Consider the following 15181-nt stretch of genomic DNA (forward strand, 5'->3'; position numbering starts at 1 on the left):
TATATGAAGAGCTTTATCTGAAAGTATGCTAATTGCAAAATACTCTATTTAGGTATCTAGTGTTGGATATTGCAGATAATCCAGTTGAAAATATAATACGTTATTTCCCCATGGTAAGTATCATTGTTACATCATTTAAGATTTATGATTTAGTTTCCAAGTAGATGGCAGAATAGGGTAAGAACATGTTTAAACAGAAAGAAACATTAGCCAATGTGAAGCAGAGAGGGCACATTTCAGGAAATAGGAGAGGACAGAATGACAGCAAAGGGGCACCTTGAGACTGACAGACACAGGAAAGCAGCGGACAAAATGGTGTGGTGATACAGTGACTGATACCCCAGTGGCATTCAGCCAGTGGCAGTCTGAACTGCACCAGGAACAAAGAGGTAAGGGGCATTTCCCAAGAACTCACAAGGTGAATCCAGACACAGAACTGACTTTCCTGCTGATCTGTTTGATTTGACGAGGAGCAGAGACAGAGCAGCAGGTCCCAAACCGGAGGTGCAGGAACAGATAGATTTCATAGCCAAGTCTGCCCCCTAAAGCTGAATCGGGTGCCATTTTGTATAGGGAGGCAAAGGCTATAAGACAGGACTGAACATTCGCTGAGCTGGGAGTGAACCTATTTCTGGCTCAGTTAACTGCAATAAAATGGCATCCTGCAGGTTCCACCCAAGGTAGGTCTGAGTAGCCCTCAGACCTGACAACCAGCAGATCAGGAACTCTAGGAGTGGCACTTCAGGCAACATTTTGTACATTGTGGCAAAAACATTGAGACTGCAGGGACAACAGTGAGAAGTGCATGTACTGAGCTCTGCGACTTGTTGACCTCAGTGCATTGCAGGGGTCCCACAGGGAAAATACCGACTTTGGCCTCATACGGGTCAAAATAGGTTTGTGTGGCCTTCAGAACTAACTGCCAACAGGTTCTGGCAAGATCAGCACCAGCCTAGCTGTATAGGACACCTGGTGTCTCCCTAATCCTAGGAACTGCTCAAAGCGAAGGTGAGAGAAAGGTTGTATAGACAATGATGCAGCCTCAGCACGGTATCACGGGAGGTGGAGATGTTGAGCCAGGAGCTGGGACTACAGAGATAATGGTGGAAGTCTAACATAAGAACCCAGACATGGAACTTGCTGGAGGGAGTGGCACAAGTGACTGCAAACAAGGAGTTCTGTACAAACCACAACAAGTAAAACCTGTCCCAAGGAGAAGAATGTGCTAACCAGAGGTACAATCAATGACAAAGAGCAAAAGAGGAAACAAAGGCATAATAAATATTACTAAAGATTCCCTGCAAAGGAGCAAAACCCTTTACCAACCTCAGAGTTAATTGGGGAATATATCGAGAAAATTTGGAATACAGAATTCAAAACACTTATTTTTTTTTTTTTTTAAGATTCATTTCTTTTTATTGGGAAGTCAGATGTACAGAGAGGAGGAGAGACAGAGAGGAAGGTCTTCCATCCGATCATTCACTCCCCAACTGAGCACAACAGCCAGTGCTGCGCCAGGAGCCAGGAACCTGTTCCAGGTCTCCCACGTGGGTGCAGGGTCCCAAGGCTTTGGGCCATCCTCGACTGCTTTCCCAGGCCACAAGCAGGGAGTTGGATGGGAAGTGAAGCTGCTGGGATTAGAACCAGTGCCCATATGGGATCCCAGGCTCTTTCAAGGCGAGGACTTTAGCTGCTAGGCCACGCCTCTGGGCCAGAATTCAAAATAGTTATAAAACTTCTTAACAAGAAGCATGTAATACAGGAGTCAAGGAATTTAAGGAATATCACACAGGAAATGAATCAAATGAAAGCTGATATATCAGAAATTAAGAATACAGTGGAGCAAATGAAAAGTACAGTGGAGAATCTCCAAAATAGAAGAAGGAGGCAGAAGAAAGAATCTCAAAAGATATTTCCTGGGCACAGTGCCATGGCCTAGCAGTTACAGTCCTCGCCTTGAACGCCCTGGGATCCCATATGGGCGCTGGTTCTAATCCCAGCAGCTACACTTCCTGTCCAGCTCCCTGCTTATGGCCTGGGAAAGCAGTCGAGGATGGCTCAAAGTCTTGGGACCCTGCACCCGCATGGGAGCTCCTGGCTTTGGATCGGCGCAGCACCAGCCATTGTGCTCACTTGGGGGAGTGAATCATCGGATGGAAGACCTTCCTCTCTGTCTCTCCTCCTCTCTGTATATCTGACTTTGCAATAAAAATAAATAAATCTTAAAAATAAATGACTCTTCCAAACCTGCCCTACAAAGGATACTTGCAGATATCCTATTGACAAAGAAGAGGAATAACATCTACCAATATAAAAGGCAAATGTGAATAACATCCCAGTAAACCAAGAGAAGACTAAATCACTGAATAACCCATTGCTAAAATGACAGGACCAAATTACCACCCGTTCATATTAACCTTGAATGTAAATGGCTTAAACTTATCAGTCAAACATCCTAGATTAGTAGAATAGATTAAAAAACAAAACCCATCTATTTGTTGCCTGCAGGAGACGTATCTTGCCAACAAAGATAGCAGAAACCATATCTCATGGACTTTTTTTTAAGTTTCATCTCTTCAAAACTTTTTCTCAATACATTTTTCACTGACTCATAGAGCATACAGAAGCATCATTTTCTTCAAGAAGCTTCTTGATTTTAATTTCTTCAGTGACATTAGCCATTCAGCAGCATGTTATTTAAGTTCATGGCATTTTTAATTTCTGTTTTTCTTCCTGTTGATTTTGTATTGTGCCTTTTCATTTAAGGGGATGGATAGTAACTGTGTAATGGAGACTGTCATATTCAGATGTGAGCATACCATGCAGTATGCATCTCTACTTCCAGATTAGTGATAGACTCCCAATGACAATAGGATGCTGAACACGCTACTGTTGTCCATACCTGCAGTCATGCAGTTACAACTATTTATGAAGAACTATGCTATAGTAATATAGGGGAACTCGGTGAGCGGGGAGGGGATTTGAGGAGGAGGTAAGGGAAATCGCGGGGGCCTATGGACCTGTAGGATAAAATGATTATAATAATAATTTAAAGTAAAATCAAAAAAAGATTTGATTGGTCTTCTTTATTGTGGTTCTAAATTTGCTACTTTTACTTTGTTGTGACCAAAAATTCAGGTGGTATCTTGAAGCAAATAATGTACTTATGTTAAATTATAATAGCTGTAATTGCAGCAGTTTGAAAATTCTCGAATTATAAATAACCTGAAAGTGTTTTCAGTAGATTTCTTCGTTTTATTATGTGTGATTATGCTAACACATGTTTTGTAATAACATATTGACTTCTGCCTTCAGACTAAAGAATTTATTGATGGGAGCTTACAAAGTGGAGGTAAATATTGTTTCCTTTTCTTAGCTAATTATTATTTGTTATAGACGATTTGTTGTAGTTAGTTTTTTAGTTGTTTATCTTAAATGAGGAAATGATAGTTGAAGTATATATAATAGACTGCTCACAAGGTTTTTCCATCTCCTTTAATGTGGATTGGGATTTTTGAAATAGTCCCATGGAGTGCGCATTTACGAGTGAGTTACGATGCCGCTTGAGTCACCTGCATATGACTGCCTGGTATTCAGTCTCGGCTCGGCTTGTGATGCTGGCTGTTGGCTGATGTGCATTTGCTGTAGTTCACATATTGGTTCCTTCCAGTTACTTGGGAAGCCCAGGTGGAGGTCCATGGTCCTGGTGTGACTTGGTGTAGCCCCAGGTATTTGTGGAGTGAATCCGAAGATAGAAAATCAGTCTCTGTCTCTCTCTGGCTTTAACTAACAAACTAAATAACCTTACAGAAAGATTTTCAAATTCTGTGCTTTAAATTTCATTCACCTGAAAAGCTGTTTTATTTACTACACAGTTAAAATAAATTGTGAGTACTTGGAAATTAATAAATAGCCAAGTAGTATTTGATTTAAAGTTTTTAGGAAATAACTTGTTATGGTTTGCTACATGATCTTAAGATATTTCGACTTGGCAGTTTTAAAAAAATCAAAGTAATTATTTTTCAGGAAAAGTACTTGTGCATGGAAATGCAGGGATCTCCAGAAGGTAAGAAACTAGAGACACTCTTTTTTTTTTATGTTTAGCTAATGAGTTATATTTAATTTTTTTCTTTTTCCTAAAATATTTTTACCTCTTTTCAGTGCTGCGTTTGTTATTGCATACATTATGGAAACATTTGGAATGAAGTACAGGTAAGAAAATACTCTAAAATATAGCTATAATTTTAAATTTTCTTTAAAATAAAGTTGAATGGAGATGATTTTTTTTAGTTGTAATGTTTTCCTTTTTTGTTGCTATTGTTTTTTGTTTACATGATCTCATGTTTGGTTAGGCAAGCCTGTCTATCCCATCGTTACTCTCTTAACCTGACTTAACCCTCAAAATCTGCTTAGGCTAATATTTTTATGGCTATGTGGAGCTAGTACTAACTGTTATTTTAAGAAGCTAAGTTGACATAGAAGGAGTAATGCATATAAAACTATTTATGGCTAGAGATTTGGCAACCTGTGGTTAAAAAAACCTTATGCACAAAATGATGGCTTTCCTGGTTTTTTTTTTGTTTTTAATGATTGCATTGCATTATGTGACACAGATTTATAGGCACTGGGATTCCCCTCGCCCTTCTCTAAACCCTCCCCCCGCCATGGTGGATTCCTCCACCTTGTTGCATTACCACAGTTCAAATTCAGTTGAGATTCTTTCATTGCAAGCATTTACCAAGCATAAAGTCCAGCATCTTATTGTCCAGATAAGTTCAACGGTTTCTTGGGGAGACCGTCTCTGGTCTGAAGGTAGAGCCGACAGAGCATCATCCCGACCGATTAAAAGCTCCGACATAACATCAGTAACAATTTATAACGTTATGGCATTAGTTAACATGGCATTGAGTAACCAATATGTTAAAAAAAAAAAAAAAGCAAGTTCTGAAGCACATCCTGTGACTTCTTCATTGACATTTCAATTATTAGTTTATGTATTTTTTTTTTAAAAGATTTATTCATTTTATTACAGCCAGATATACACAGAGGAGGAGAGACAGGAAGATCTTCCGTCCGATGATTCACTCCCCAAGTGACCGTAATGGCCAGCGCCGCGCCAATCCAAAGCTGGGAACCAGGAACTTCATCCGGGTCTCCCACGCGGGTGCAGGGTCCCAAAGACTTGGGCCATCCTCAACTGCCTTCTCAGGCCACAAGCAGGGAGTTGGATGGGAAGTGGAGCTGCTGGGGTTAGAACCGGCGCCCATATGGGATCCCAGCGGGTTCAAAGCGAGGACTTTAGCCGCTAGGCCACGCTGCCGGGCCCTCAATTATTAGTTTATATACAACTGGGTTCTGTACACCTTAAAGTGGCTATAGATTACTATTCAGCTGTCTCGTGTCTATTTTAATTTTAGTATTTAGCAGATTATAGCATTGAAGCATGATTTTGCTGAACCTGGCTGTTTTTCGGGTAGTCTAACTATAACTAACAAGACATATGTCAACAGTTTAGGTGGACAGTTTTAGGAGGGGTGTGCAGAGAAATCTTCAGTACCCCAGTGAGGAGTAACTAATCTTTGTGTCCCACCCAGTGAGGTATAAGTGCATCCATGCTGACCGTTTCCTGTCTGATTCTAAGCTTTTCTTGTTGTTCTCTGTCTGTCTAGTCTAGATTTTTTGTTTGTTTGTTTGTTTGTTTGTTTTGAGGGGTTTTTGGAATGATCCTGATGGTCATTGCGAGATACGGTGGGGACCCAAAATTGGAATCAGGCAAGGACCAGAGAAAGCTCCCTTCCCTAGTCCCGAAGGAAGTTTACTGTTCTTCTGTTTCTGCGGACCACTCAGTGATCCTGGTTGTCTTTGCGATGACCTTGGATCCTGCAAGGCAGGAATTGGGGTTCTTCCATCCCATGTGGTAGATCCAAATGGGGGTGGGTGACCTCAGAGTTCTCAGCCTCCGAAGGCATTCCAATTCCCTGTGGTCTCCTTGGCAATTGGGATGTAGTCCTTGGTGCTCTTACTGATAGTACTTGGTGAGGATCTGGGAGTCTTCAGGGTTGGGATGCAAACCTCCTCCTGTCCCCCTGCTCCACTCTGGGGTCCCCCCCGGCTCCACACGCATGACCTCCTGTTAAGAGGTTGTCAGGATCGCTCCTGATTCCCCTCATGTGGCTTTGTAGTGTTACTATTGTCTAATGCTGATTCTAGTCTGTTGTCTGAGTTACCAGTTATGATCGTGACCGGTTATACTTCACGTCTTCCTCACACACTCTAGGGTGATAGAAGATATTTCTGCTCTCCCTCCTCATTACGGAATAGCATAGGGTAGTACCTATGAAACTGTGTCACATAACACAATGTAATTAATGAATTAAAAATAATAAATAAATTTTAAAAAAAAGTATATTAGGTTGGGCCCGGTGGTGTGGCCTAGCGGCTAAAGTCCTCGCTTTGAACCCGCTGGGATCCCATATGGGCGCCGGTTCTAATCCCGGCAGCTCCACTTCCCATCCAACTCCCTGCTTGTGGCCTGGGAAGGCAGTTGAGGATGGCCCAAGTCTTTGGGACCCTGCACCCGCGTGGGAGACCCGGATGAAGTTCCTGGTTCCCAGCTTTGGATTGGCGCGGCGCTGGCCATTACGGTCACTTGGGGAGTGAATCATCGGACGGAAGATCTTCCTCTCTGTCTCTCCTCCTCTCTGTACATCTGACTTTGTAATAAAAATAAATAGATCTTTAAAAAAAAAAGTATTTTAGGTTTTACAGTTCTTTGATGTAGATCATAAGCAGTTTGGCTCACATTGATTGTTGATTCACAGATTACATCACATTATCTTATTGCATTAGATACAGGTTGTTTGAGGTTGAAATAATGTTACAATATACAGATACTATTTTCCAGACTGACATTTCATCTTAAATTAAGGCAAACGTGGTATTTAACCTTTTGGGATTGGCTCATTTCCCTTAGGGTAATGATTTCCAGTTGGGCCCATTTGGCCACAAAAAACTTGCCTTGTTTAAAAGGCTAACTATTGTCACTCCCTCTCTGTAATGTTAATACACTATAATTATGATGTTTTATTTTTGGCAAATTTTTAGGTAAAAGTTTCTGCTTTAGGTAACTCTGGGTAATTTTATTCGTTCATAAAATAATACCTTCTCAATAATTTTCTGTTTTCAGAGATGCATTTACTTATGTTCAAGAAAGGAGGTTTTGTATTAATCCTAATGTTGGATTTGTGCATCAACTTCAGGTAATTTTTCTTCTCTTTCAGGTAGTCAAAAAACAGCACAGTTAAAAATCTTCAGTCCAGTGTGTTTAGTCAAGTAGTTAAGACGTCAGTGAAGGCGTACAGATGGGAACATTTTTCTTTACATATCTGAATGTGCCTCTCAAGACAAGTGGCCTAAGTGTAATTGATAGGTCAGAGCACATTTGAAGTTTGGTAGATGTTGCCTAAGTGCCTCTAAAAGGGATGAAATAATCTGAATCTTATCAGGAGACAATTAGTACTTGTTTCTTGGTGCCCTAATCTACGCTAGTTGTCAAGAGTATTTAATCGCAGACAGGTGGGCTCCTGTGTGTGAATGTGCATGTGACCTGGGCACATGGGCAAGATCCCAGGCCAGTGTGCCACACCGTTGAAAGACTGGTTTTTGGGGACCTCTGTGCTTGTGGTGAGGGAGCTGTAGATTGCTCAGGGAAGGAGGTATTGAGATATGTGGGAGGGAGGATAACTGAGGAAGAACATGACAGGTGAGGAATGACTTCCGGGGTCTTCCACCAGCCAGGCTACTGCACTTGCCAGGTAAAGGAAGGAGCTGAGACCAGGTGGTTTGGAACAGGGAAACAGGAGGACCTTACAGAGTCCTTCTACAGAACAGTGCACCTACCCATGGGAGGCCTGAGCTGGGCTATTTGATACCGACCACTACCAACCAGTACACATGATATTTAAGGCTAAGGGGCTGGCCTGGCAGGGTTAGAACATAGTATCCGCCCATGAATGTTGGAACAGAGGGTGTCATGTTATTCTGGGCCATGACACTAACCAGCATGTGAGAGAACCCTTTTGGGGGGCAGATTCTATGAGAGATGTGATCACCCCTGTGGGGACTGCAGTGCACACTGGTTTGTTCAAGAGCTGGGGATGGTGACAGGCCAAGCTAGGCATAAACATGGACCTCGCAGACACTTAAGAACTGGTGTTGGGAATAAGCCAGGCTGGTTCAGACTGTAACACCTGCAGGCACACCCAAGAATTGGGTGTGAGGCAGACCAGGCCACAACATCCACCAGCATACACTTAATGCCGAGAACGGAGGGCCAGCCTGCTGGGTAAGAGCCTAGCATGTGGCTGGCACACGAGAAATCTGGGTCTAGCAGTGGACCTGGTCAAGGAACGTGGGGAACTCCCTTGGTGGGCTGTAGCTGCTGCTGGTGAACCACCTGAGTCAGTGCTGGGTATTGGTCAGGCTGGGCGAGGCAGCAGCTCCACTTGTCAGCAGGTGTATGGGTTGGGTCTAGGGGTGAACAGCCAGGGCCAGGCCAAATCCTGGCACAATGGCAAACGCAGGAGCCAGATGGGGTGCTGGCTATGCAGGCTAGGCCATCACACCTGCTGGTTTATATGAAAGCCAGAGTTGGGGGCAGGCAGGTCAGAACTAGGAGACAGATCCCATCAGCAAAGTTGAGACCTGGTGGCTCTTTGGGCTAGGAAAGGCTACAGCACCCAATGGCAAAGGCCGGGATTGGGAATGGGCAATGCTAGCTGGGTCAGAGCAACCACTGGCATGCACAGTATCTGTAGCTTAGAGCAGGTCCAGTCGGGGAGCTAAGACGTCGCCTATGCTGGGCTGTGATGGGTGCGAGAGCTGGAATGGGAGTGGTGAACTGGGTTGGACATGACTGCAGCAATCCTTGGCATGGATGAGGACTTTGGAGATGTGTCAGAGTGGGCTAGCTCTTTGCACCCCCTGAACCATGTGAGAGCTGGGTCTGGGGATGAGTCAAGCAGGTCTGGGCCGTAGTACTCAACAGTGAGAGCTGGAATGTTTGTAGGCCGATTGGGCAAGGCCACTGTTGCTGTCTGAATGCCAGAACAGAAGGTGGGCCAAGTCAGGCTGGGATAAGCACCCGCTGGTGTGTGCAAGATCTGCCATAGGAGCTGCCCTGACAGAGGAGCTTGGGGAACTTGTCTATGCTGGTGAGTGCAAGAACCAAAGCTGGAGCAGCCCAGACCAGGCCAGGTTACAGTACCTGTCATCATACATGTAGTCAGGTCTGGGGGCAGGCCAGGCTGGACCAGTTCATAGTACCACTGGCAGATGTGAGAACCAGGACAGTGTGGGACAGGCTGGATTGGGCTGCAATACCAACCACTTCACATGGCGGCAAAGTTAGTAGCTTGCTGGGGCTGGGCTAGGCTACGCTGCACTACCCACCGGTGTGAGCTGGAACTAGGGGCAGGTTGGGCAGAACCAGGTAGCAGTACCTACTGGTGAATACTGAGGTAGGGCAGCCCATACCAGCAGACATAAGAACTGGGGTGGGGAGGGTGCAGCAAACCTGGTAGGGGGACTACTGGGGCTTAGGGAAGACAGGCTGGGTACAGCTACAAAGCTTATTGGCCTGCATGTGACTGGATTACAGGAAGAGCCAGGCTTCCCCTATATCCATTGATGCATGCATGAGCCAGAGTAAGCGCAGGCTGGTCAGGCTCTGCTGCAGCTTAGGCTGGCAAGTGTTGGGACTGGGGGCAAGTCATGTCAGGTTAGATTGCAGTATCACCTGGAAAGTGCAAGAAAGTGCTGAGAGTGGGCCTGTTAGGGAAACTGTGGGTACCTCTCTGATGGGCTGCAGCTCCCATTGGAGAGCATAAGAACCAGGCTTGGGGCAGGCCTGGTTATATAGGCAGTTGCACCCACCAGCAAAGTGTGGGCTGAATAGTGGGGATGGTAGGGCTGAGCTAGGCTGTAGCACCCATTGGTGTATACTGGAGCTGGATGGGATCTGGGCAGGACTGGTGGGGATTATTGGGAGTCACTGTGAGCAGGCTGCAGTTCCTGCTATGGTGTGTGAGGACTGAGTGTGTGTGTTGGGTAGAGTTAGACTCGGTCACAGTATCTGGAGACCTGGGTGGAATTGTGTTCACTGGCCTCCACCTATCCCAGCCCTGGCTTTTCCATACTTTTTAGGAGTGAACCACAAGATGGATGATCTCTATCTTTCTGTCTCGAGTATTGCTCTGCTTTCCAAGTAAATAAAAACAAACTTTAAATGTTTGTTAATTTGGGTATTTTACAGCAGTAGATTTTAGTTTTACTGGATTCTGTTTGAAAGAGCAACAGAAAGGGTGAGACAGGTTTTCTGTATGCTGGCTCACTGCCACAGCAGCCAGGTCTGGACCAGGTCTAAGTCAGCAGGCTAGAACTCCATTCTGTCGCTTCACACGGGTTGCTGGGGCCTAAGTAACTGCAAAAGATCAGAGAGTTGAATCAGAAGTTCTTGGATCAGGCCCGGCGGCGTGGCCTAGCGGCTAAAGTCCTCGCCTTGAACCCGCCGGGATCCCATATGGGCGCCGGTTCTAATCCTGGCAGCTCCACTTCCCGTTCAGCTCCCTGCTTGTGGCCTGGGAAACCAGTAGAGGACGGCCCAGGACTTTGGGACCCTGCACCCGCGTGGGAGACCTGGAAGAGGTTCCTAGTTCCCGGCTTCATGTATATCTGACTTTTCTCTCTCTCTCCTCCTCTCTGTATATCTGACTGTAATAAAAATAAATCTTTAAAAAAAAAAAAGTGCTTGGATCTAAGATGCAGACATACCAAGCAGTGGCTTAAGTGATGCACTTCAACGCCAACCGCTACGGAGTTTTATTTTTGTTTTAAGTTTTTTTTTTTTTTAAAGATTTTATTATTATTGGAAAGCCGGATATACAGAGAGGAGGAGAGACAGAGAGGAAGATCTTCCATCCGATGTTTCACTCCCCAAGTGAGCCGCAACGGGCTGGTGCGTGCCAATCCCATGCCGGGAACCAGGAACCTCTTCCAGGTCTCCCACATGGGTGCAGGGTCCCAAAGCTTTGGGCCGTCCTCGACCGCTTTCCCAGGCCGCAAGCAGGGAGCTGGATGGGAAGTGGAGCTGCCAGGATTAAAACCGGCGTCCATATGGGATTGCGGGGTGCATTCAAGGCGAGGACTTTAGCCGCTAGGCCACGCCGCTGGGCCCCAGGTTTTTTTTTTTTTTAAGATTTATTTATTTTATTACAAAGTCAGATATACACAGAGGAGGAGAGACAGAGAGGAAGGTCTTCCATCCGATGATTCACTCCCCAAGTGAGCCGCAACGGGCCGGTGCTGTGCCGATCTGAAGCCGGGAACCAGGAACCTCTTTCCAGGTCTCCCACGCGGGTGCAGGGTCCCAAAGCCTTGGGCCGTCCTCTACTGGTTTCCCAGGCCACAAGCAGGGAGCTGGATGGGAAGTGGAGCTGCTGGGATTAGAACCGGCGCCCATATGGGATCCCAGCGGGTTCAAGGCAAGGACTTTAGCCGCTAGGCCACGCCACCGGGCCCTTGTTTTAGTTTTTAAATCATTTTATGAAATTGCTGGTTAAGTTTTATTGTGTTAAGTAGGTGAAGTCAGGTAATTGTAGCTGATGGTTAGTAGCAAGGGGCACCAAAGACTGGCAGTACAGTGTGCAGTATCCTAGACCAAGCTACTTGCATGAATTGATTTGTGGTTGTAAGTAATTGTGAAATTATGAGACAGATTTTAAGCTTCTATTTTTCCTATAGCCTGATTATCCAGTGTAAATCAGGAGTATCAGTAATGTCCACATTAATCAGTGTTAGAGATCCAAGAATATAACTGTAGTATTATGTTAATTAAAATATTTTGTAGGAATATGAAGCCATCTACCTAGCAAAATTAACAATACAGATGATGTCACCGCTTCAGATAGAAAGATCATTATCTGTTCATTCTGGAACCACAGGTAAGGATTATTTACTTTGGGAGAAAATTAAGGAAATGAGAAAACACCATTGCTCAGTACATATTAACGCAATAAATTGTTTAGAAACTTTGATAGAACTATTAGATCAAAAGTACTAACTTTCAAAGTTAATAATCTAAGCATGTTCTCAAAACCTTTACCACATTTATGTCTTTTATTTTTGCTGTCCTGGAGCACACAGGTGTTTGTTCACTCAGCTATTCTATTATACTATTTAGTCTCTGAGCCAGAATTGGCCTCACAGGTAAGCAGAATAGGTTCTGCCCGTGAGTAATGTTCCCCTGGAGATGGAACATGACAGGCCCAGAAGTCTTTCCTTTTCATGGCAGCAGAAGTACATGAACTGAAAAAGTATATGTTCATTGCTTAAGTTCAGCTTGTTAGTATTGTGTCTTCTTTCCTTTGCCACCTGTTACTAATCATTTTCCAAACCTAGGGGTCTTTTATCCACAGTATCTCAAATTCGTTCCTCCTTTTTTTTTTTTAAAGATTTATTTTATTTTTATTACAAAGTCAGATATACTGAGAGGAGGAGAGACAGAGAGGAAGTGGAGCTGCCGGGATTAGAACCAGCGGCCAATGGGTCAAGGCGAGGACCTTAGCCACTAGGCCAGGCTGCCGAGCCCTCGTTCCTCCTTTTTTAATAGTGTGCATAATTTTAGTCTAGTTGAGATCTGTAGTGCCTACTATACAAATCCTCATGTATTTGGAATGTTCTGTATGTGTTGGCCAGACCTAGGTTCATAAAAAGGTATTAATAGTGATATTTCTCCTTTATCAAGGTGTTTGTTGGCTCCATTACCACAGAAGTCAAATGTTTGTGTTGCCTAAAAAGCATAAAGTCGGTAGCTAAACTTCCAAAAGTTTTCACACAATTCCAAAAATTCATGTTCATGACTTATACTTGAGGAGCAAAATATTATCATGCGGGTAAAAAACTTATTTGGGTAATTTGTAAGGAAAATTTGCTGTAAATTCAGTTATGAAATTTTCATATTCCATATTTGGAGTCACATCCCAAAGAACCCATTTTTACTGTCTGTAATGTGCCTTTTAGGCAGTTTGAAGAGAACACATGAAGAAGATGATGACTTTGGAAACATGCAAGTGGCGACTGCACAGAATGGCTGATGCAAGAGGAACAGAAGTGCGCTTGGAACAAAGGAAATAGTGACAATACTAACGTTAAACTGGTAAAAACAGAAGGAGTTTGGTTCTGTGTTGCTTCCAGGCAAAGTCCTGCACTCTGCGTTTTAAGATGTTGGACTTCTGCAGTAGACGGCACTGATGGCTTTACTCCTTAAAAAATTTACAGTTTTATTATAAACCAAGAATTTTTGACTTGTAAAGAGGTATTATTGCAATAATGCACTTTTTCATACTTGAAATTTGTTTGTATGATATAGTTATTACTTTAAACAAAATGCAAGTTAGGGGGGATTTGTTTATAAAATCTGGGTAATTTATAACAAGAATTTCCTAAAAATTTGCTAAAAATTCACTTTCTGTTCTATATATTACATTTTTAAGATAATCTTACAGTTTAGTTGTAGTGTGGAGCCTCTTACAGAAACATTAACAAAATGTAAGAATTTTCCATTTTCTTCTTCAGTCCCTGTTATTAATAATCTTTAAATCATGAAATTAGCCAACTATTGTTGCTTTAACATAATCCAGTTAACTAATGCTTCCTGTTACCTTCCTAATTTGTTCATTCTACAGGAAAAAAATGATGAAAGGAAGCTGTTTTGCTTTATAGTATCAGATACTTAAAGATTACAAGGATAGTGTTAGATTTTAAGTGACTTTTCCTTTATTTTCTTGTAAAAGCCAAATGTTATATTCCTTTCAGAGTTGCCTAGCCCTTTTTTCTTTGTCCAAAATGGTTCTAAAGAAAATAAACCAATGTAGCATTTTTTTCCTAAATGAAGCCCCCCAAAAAAAAGTGCCTTGTATCATTAAAAAAAAAAAATTAAATCCTCATGACCTCTAAATTAGTATGTAGAAAAGTAAAAAGTTCTTTTACATTTTTCTGTAATTTATTTTCTTTTAAGACCGTAAATTAGTTTAAATTGAAAGGGGGGGGCTTAAAGAAACCTTAGTAAGTTATTTGGAACGTGGAACCATTTAATTCTTTTTATTGTCTTAATGATTCTGTGAGATTGTTCCAGTTCAAACTTTTCCTGGAAGATGCACTTAATGGGAAAAGTGATTTGTGGGAGACCTCAGTGTAGTTTATTGTTGTAATCAGTTCTTAAAAATGAATTAATCCAAACTTCCCCCATAATTTGCATCAGCAGAGACACTTTGGATCTTTTGTTCTGTTTTTATTTATACGTATAAAAATTATTCTAAGAAAAACAATGTTTTTGCTATTTTATGTGTGAAGTGAGGAAATAGAGGAGAGTTTTTACCTTTTTCTAGTGTAGCACAATAGAACTCCTTCATGTATCATTTTTCTCAGTCCTCTCTTGAGGTGCTTCACTGATGGGAATGTTTTCCATACATTTCCTGGTTACAAAGAGGTACGATGCAAAGTAACCTGTTACACCCAGTTACTTGGTTTGCATTCCTCCTTATGTTGTAATAACATGATAAAAGCTTGGAGGGAGAATGGGAATTAATTAAGGTTGCTCTATTAAAAATTCTGATTAACCCAGGTTGCTCCCTCTTCTGATTTCCCTTCTGTTTCATCGCCCTGAAACATATTGTTGACCTCATTGTGGTCCAGTATCCAGTTGTATGAACAGGCCATTTGTGTGGTAGTTTTCGTGGAGTAGATGCGTTGGATATTCCAGTAACCCAGTTGGTAAAGTGCTAGGGAACACAACTTTCCTGTATATAATTACCTGTTGGATAGATCAGCAGACATTTCTCTCATGATCTAATAACTGATGATGCTTCATATTACTAAAGTTTTAGAAATTTTAAGTTTTGGAATTGAGGCAGTTAGCAGGGATTTGTTTTTATTAGTTTCATAGATATATGGCTTTTCTGGTAGTCTGGCCAAAAAACAAAGATTTCTGGTTTTTAAATTATAGCTGGTTATTTCCCATATTCTATAACCCTTCTAATTTTCCTATTGCCACGGAAGTGCCTGCCCAGCACTGTATATTAGTCTCTCACAGTGGAAGGTTTAGTTTTTCTTCATATACACTGCA

General features: G+C 42.7%; 1 protein-coding gene across 1 annotated transcript in view; it reads left to right on the forward strand.

Moving 5' to 3' along the window:
• Positions 1 to 14680, forward strand: part of STYX (serine/threonine/tyrosine interacting protein) — a 30549-nt gene extending 15869 nt beyond the window's left edge. Inside the window, exons 5-11 of the mRNA XM_058666443.1 lie at positions 53 to 113; positions 3316 to 3352; positions 4027 to 4066; positions 4162 to 4212; positions 7187 to 7259; positions 11906 to 11999; positions 13078 to 14680. Coding sequence (XP_058522426.1) covers positions 53 to 113; positions 3316 to 3352; positions 4027 to 4066; positions 4162 to 4212; positions 7187 to 7259; positions 11906 to 11999; positions 13078 to 13151 — 430 coding nt within the window. The 3' untranslated portion in view covers positions 13152 to 14680. The remainder of the gene's footprint in view (positions 1 to 52; positions 114 to 3315; positions 3353 to 4026; positions 4067 to 4161; positions 4213 to 7186; positions 7260 to 11905; positions 12000 to 13077) is intronic.
• Positions 14681 to 15181: the final 501 nt, after the last annotated feature.

Source organism: Ochotona princeps, chromosome 6 (genome assembly GCF_030435755.1).
Source record: "Ochotona princeps isolate mOchPri1 chromosome 6, mOchPri1.hap1, whole genome shotgun sequence".
Taxonomy (NCBI): Eukaryota; Metazoa; Chordata; class Mammalia; order Lagomorpha; family Ochotonidae; genus Ochotona; species Ochotona princeps.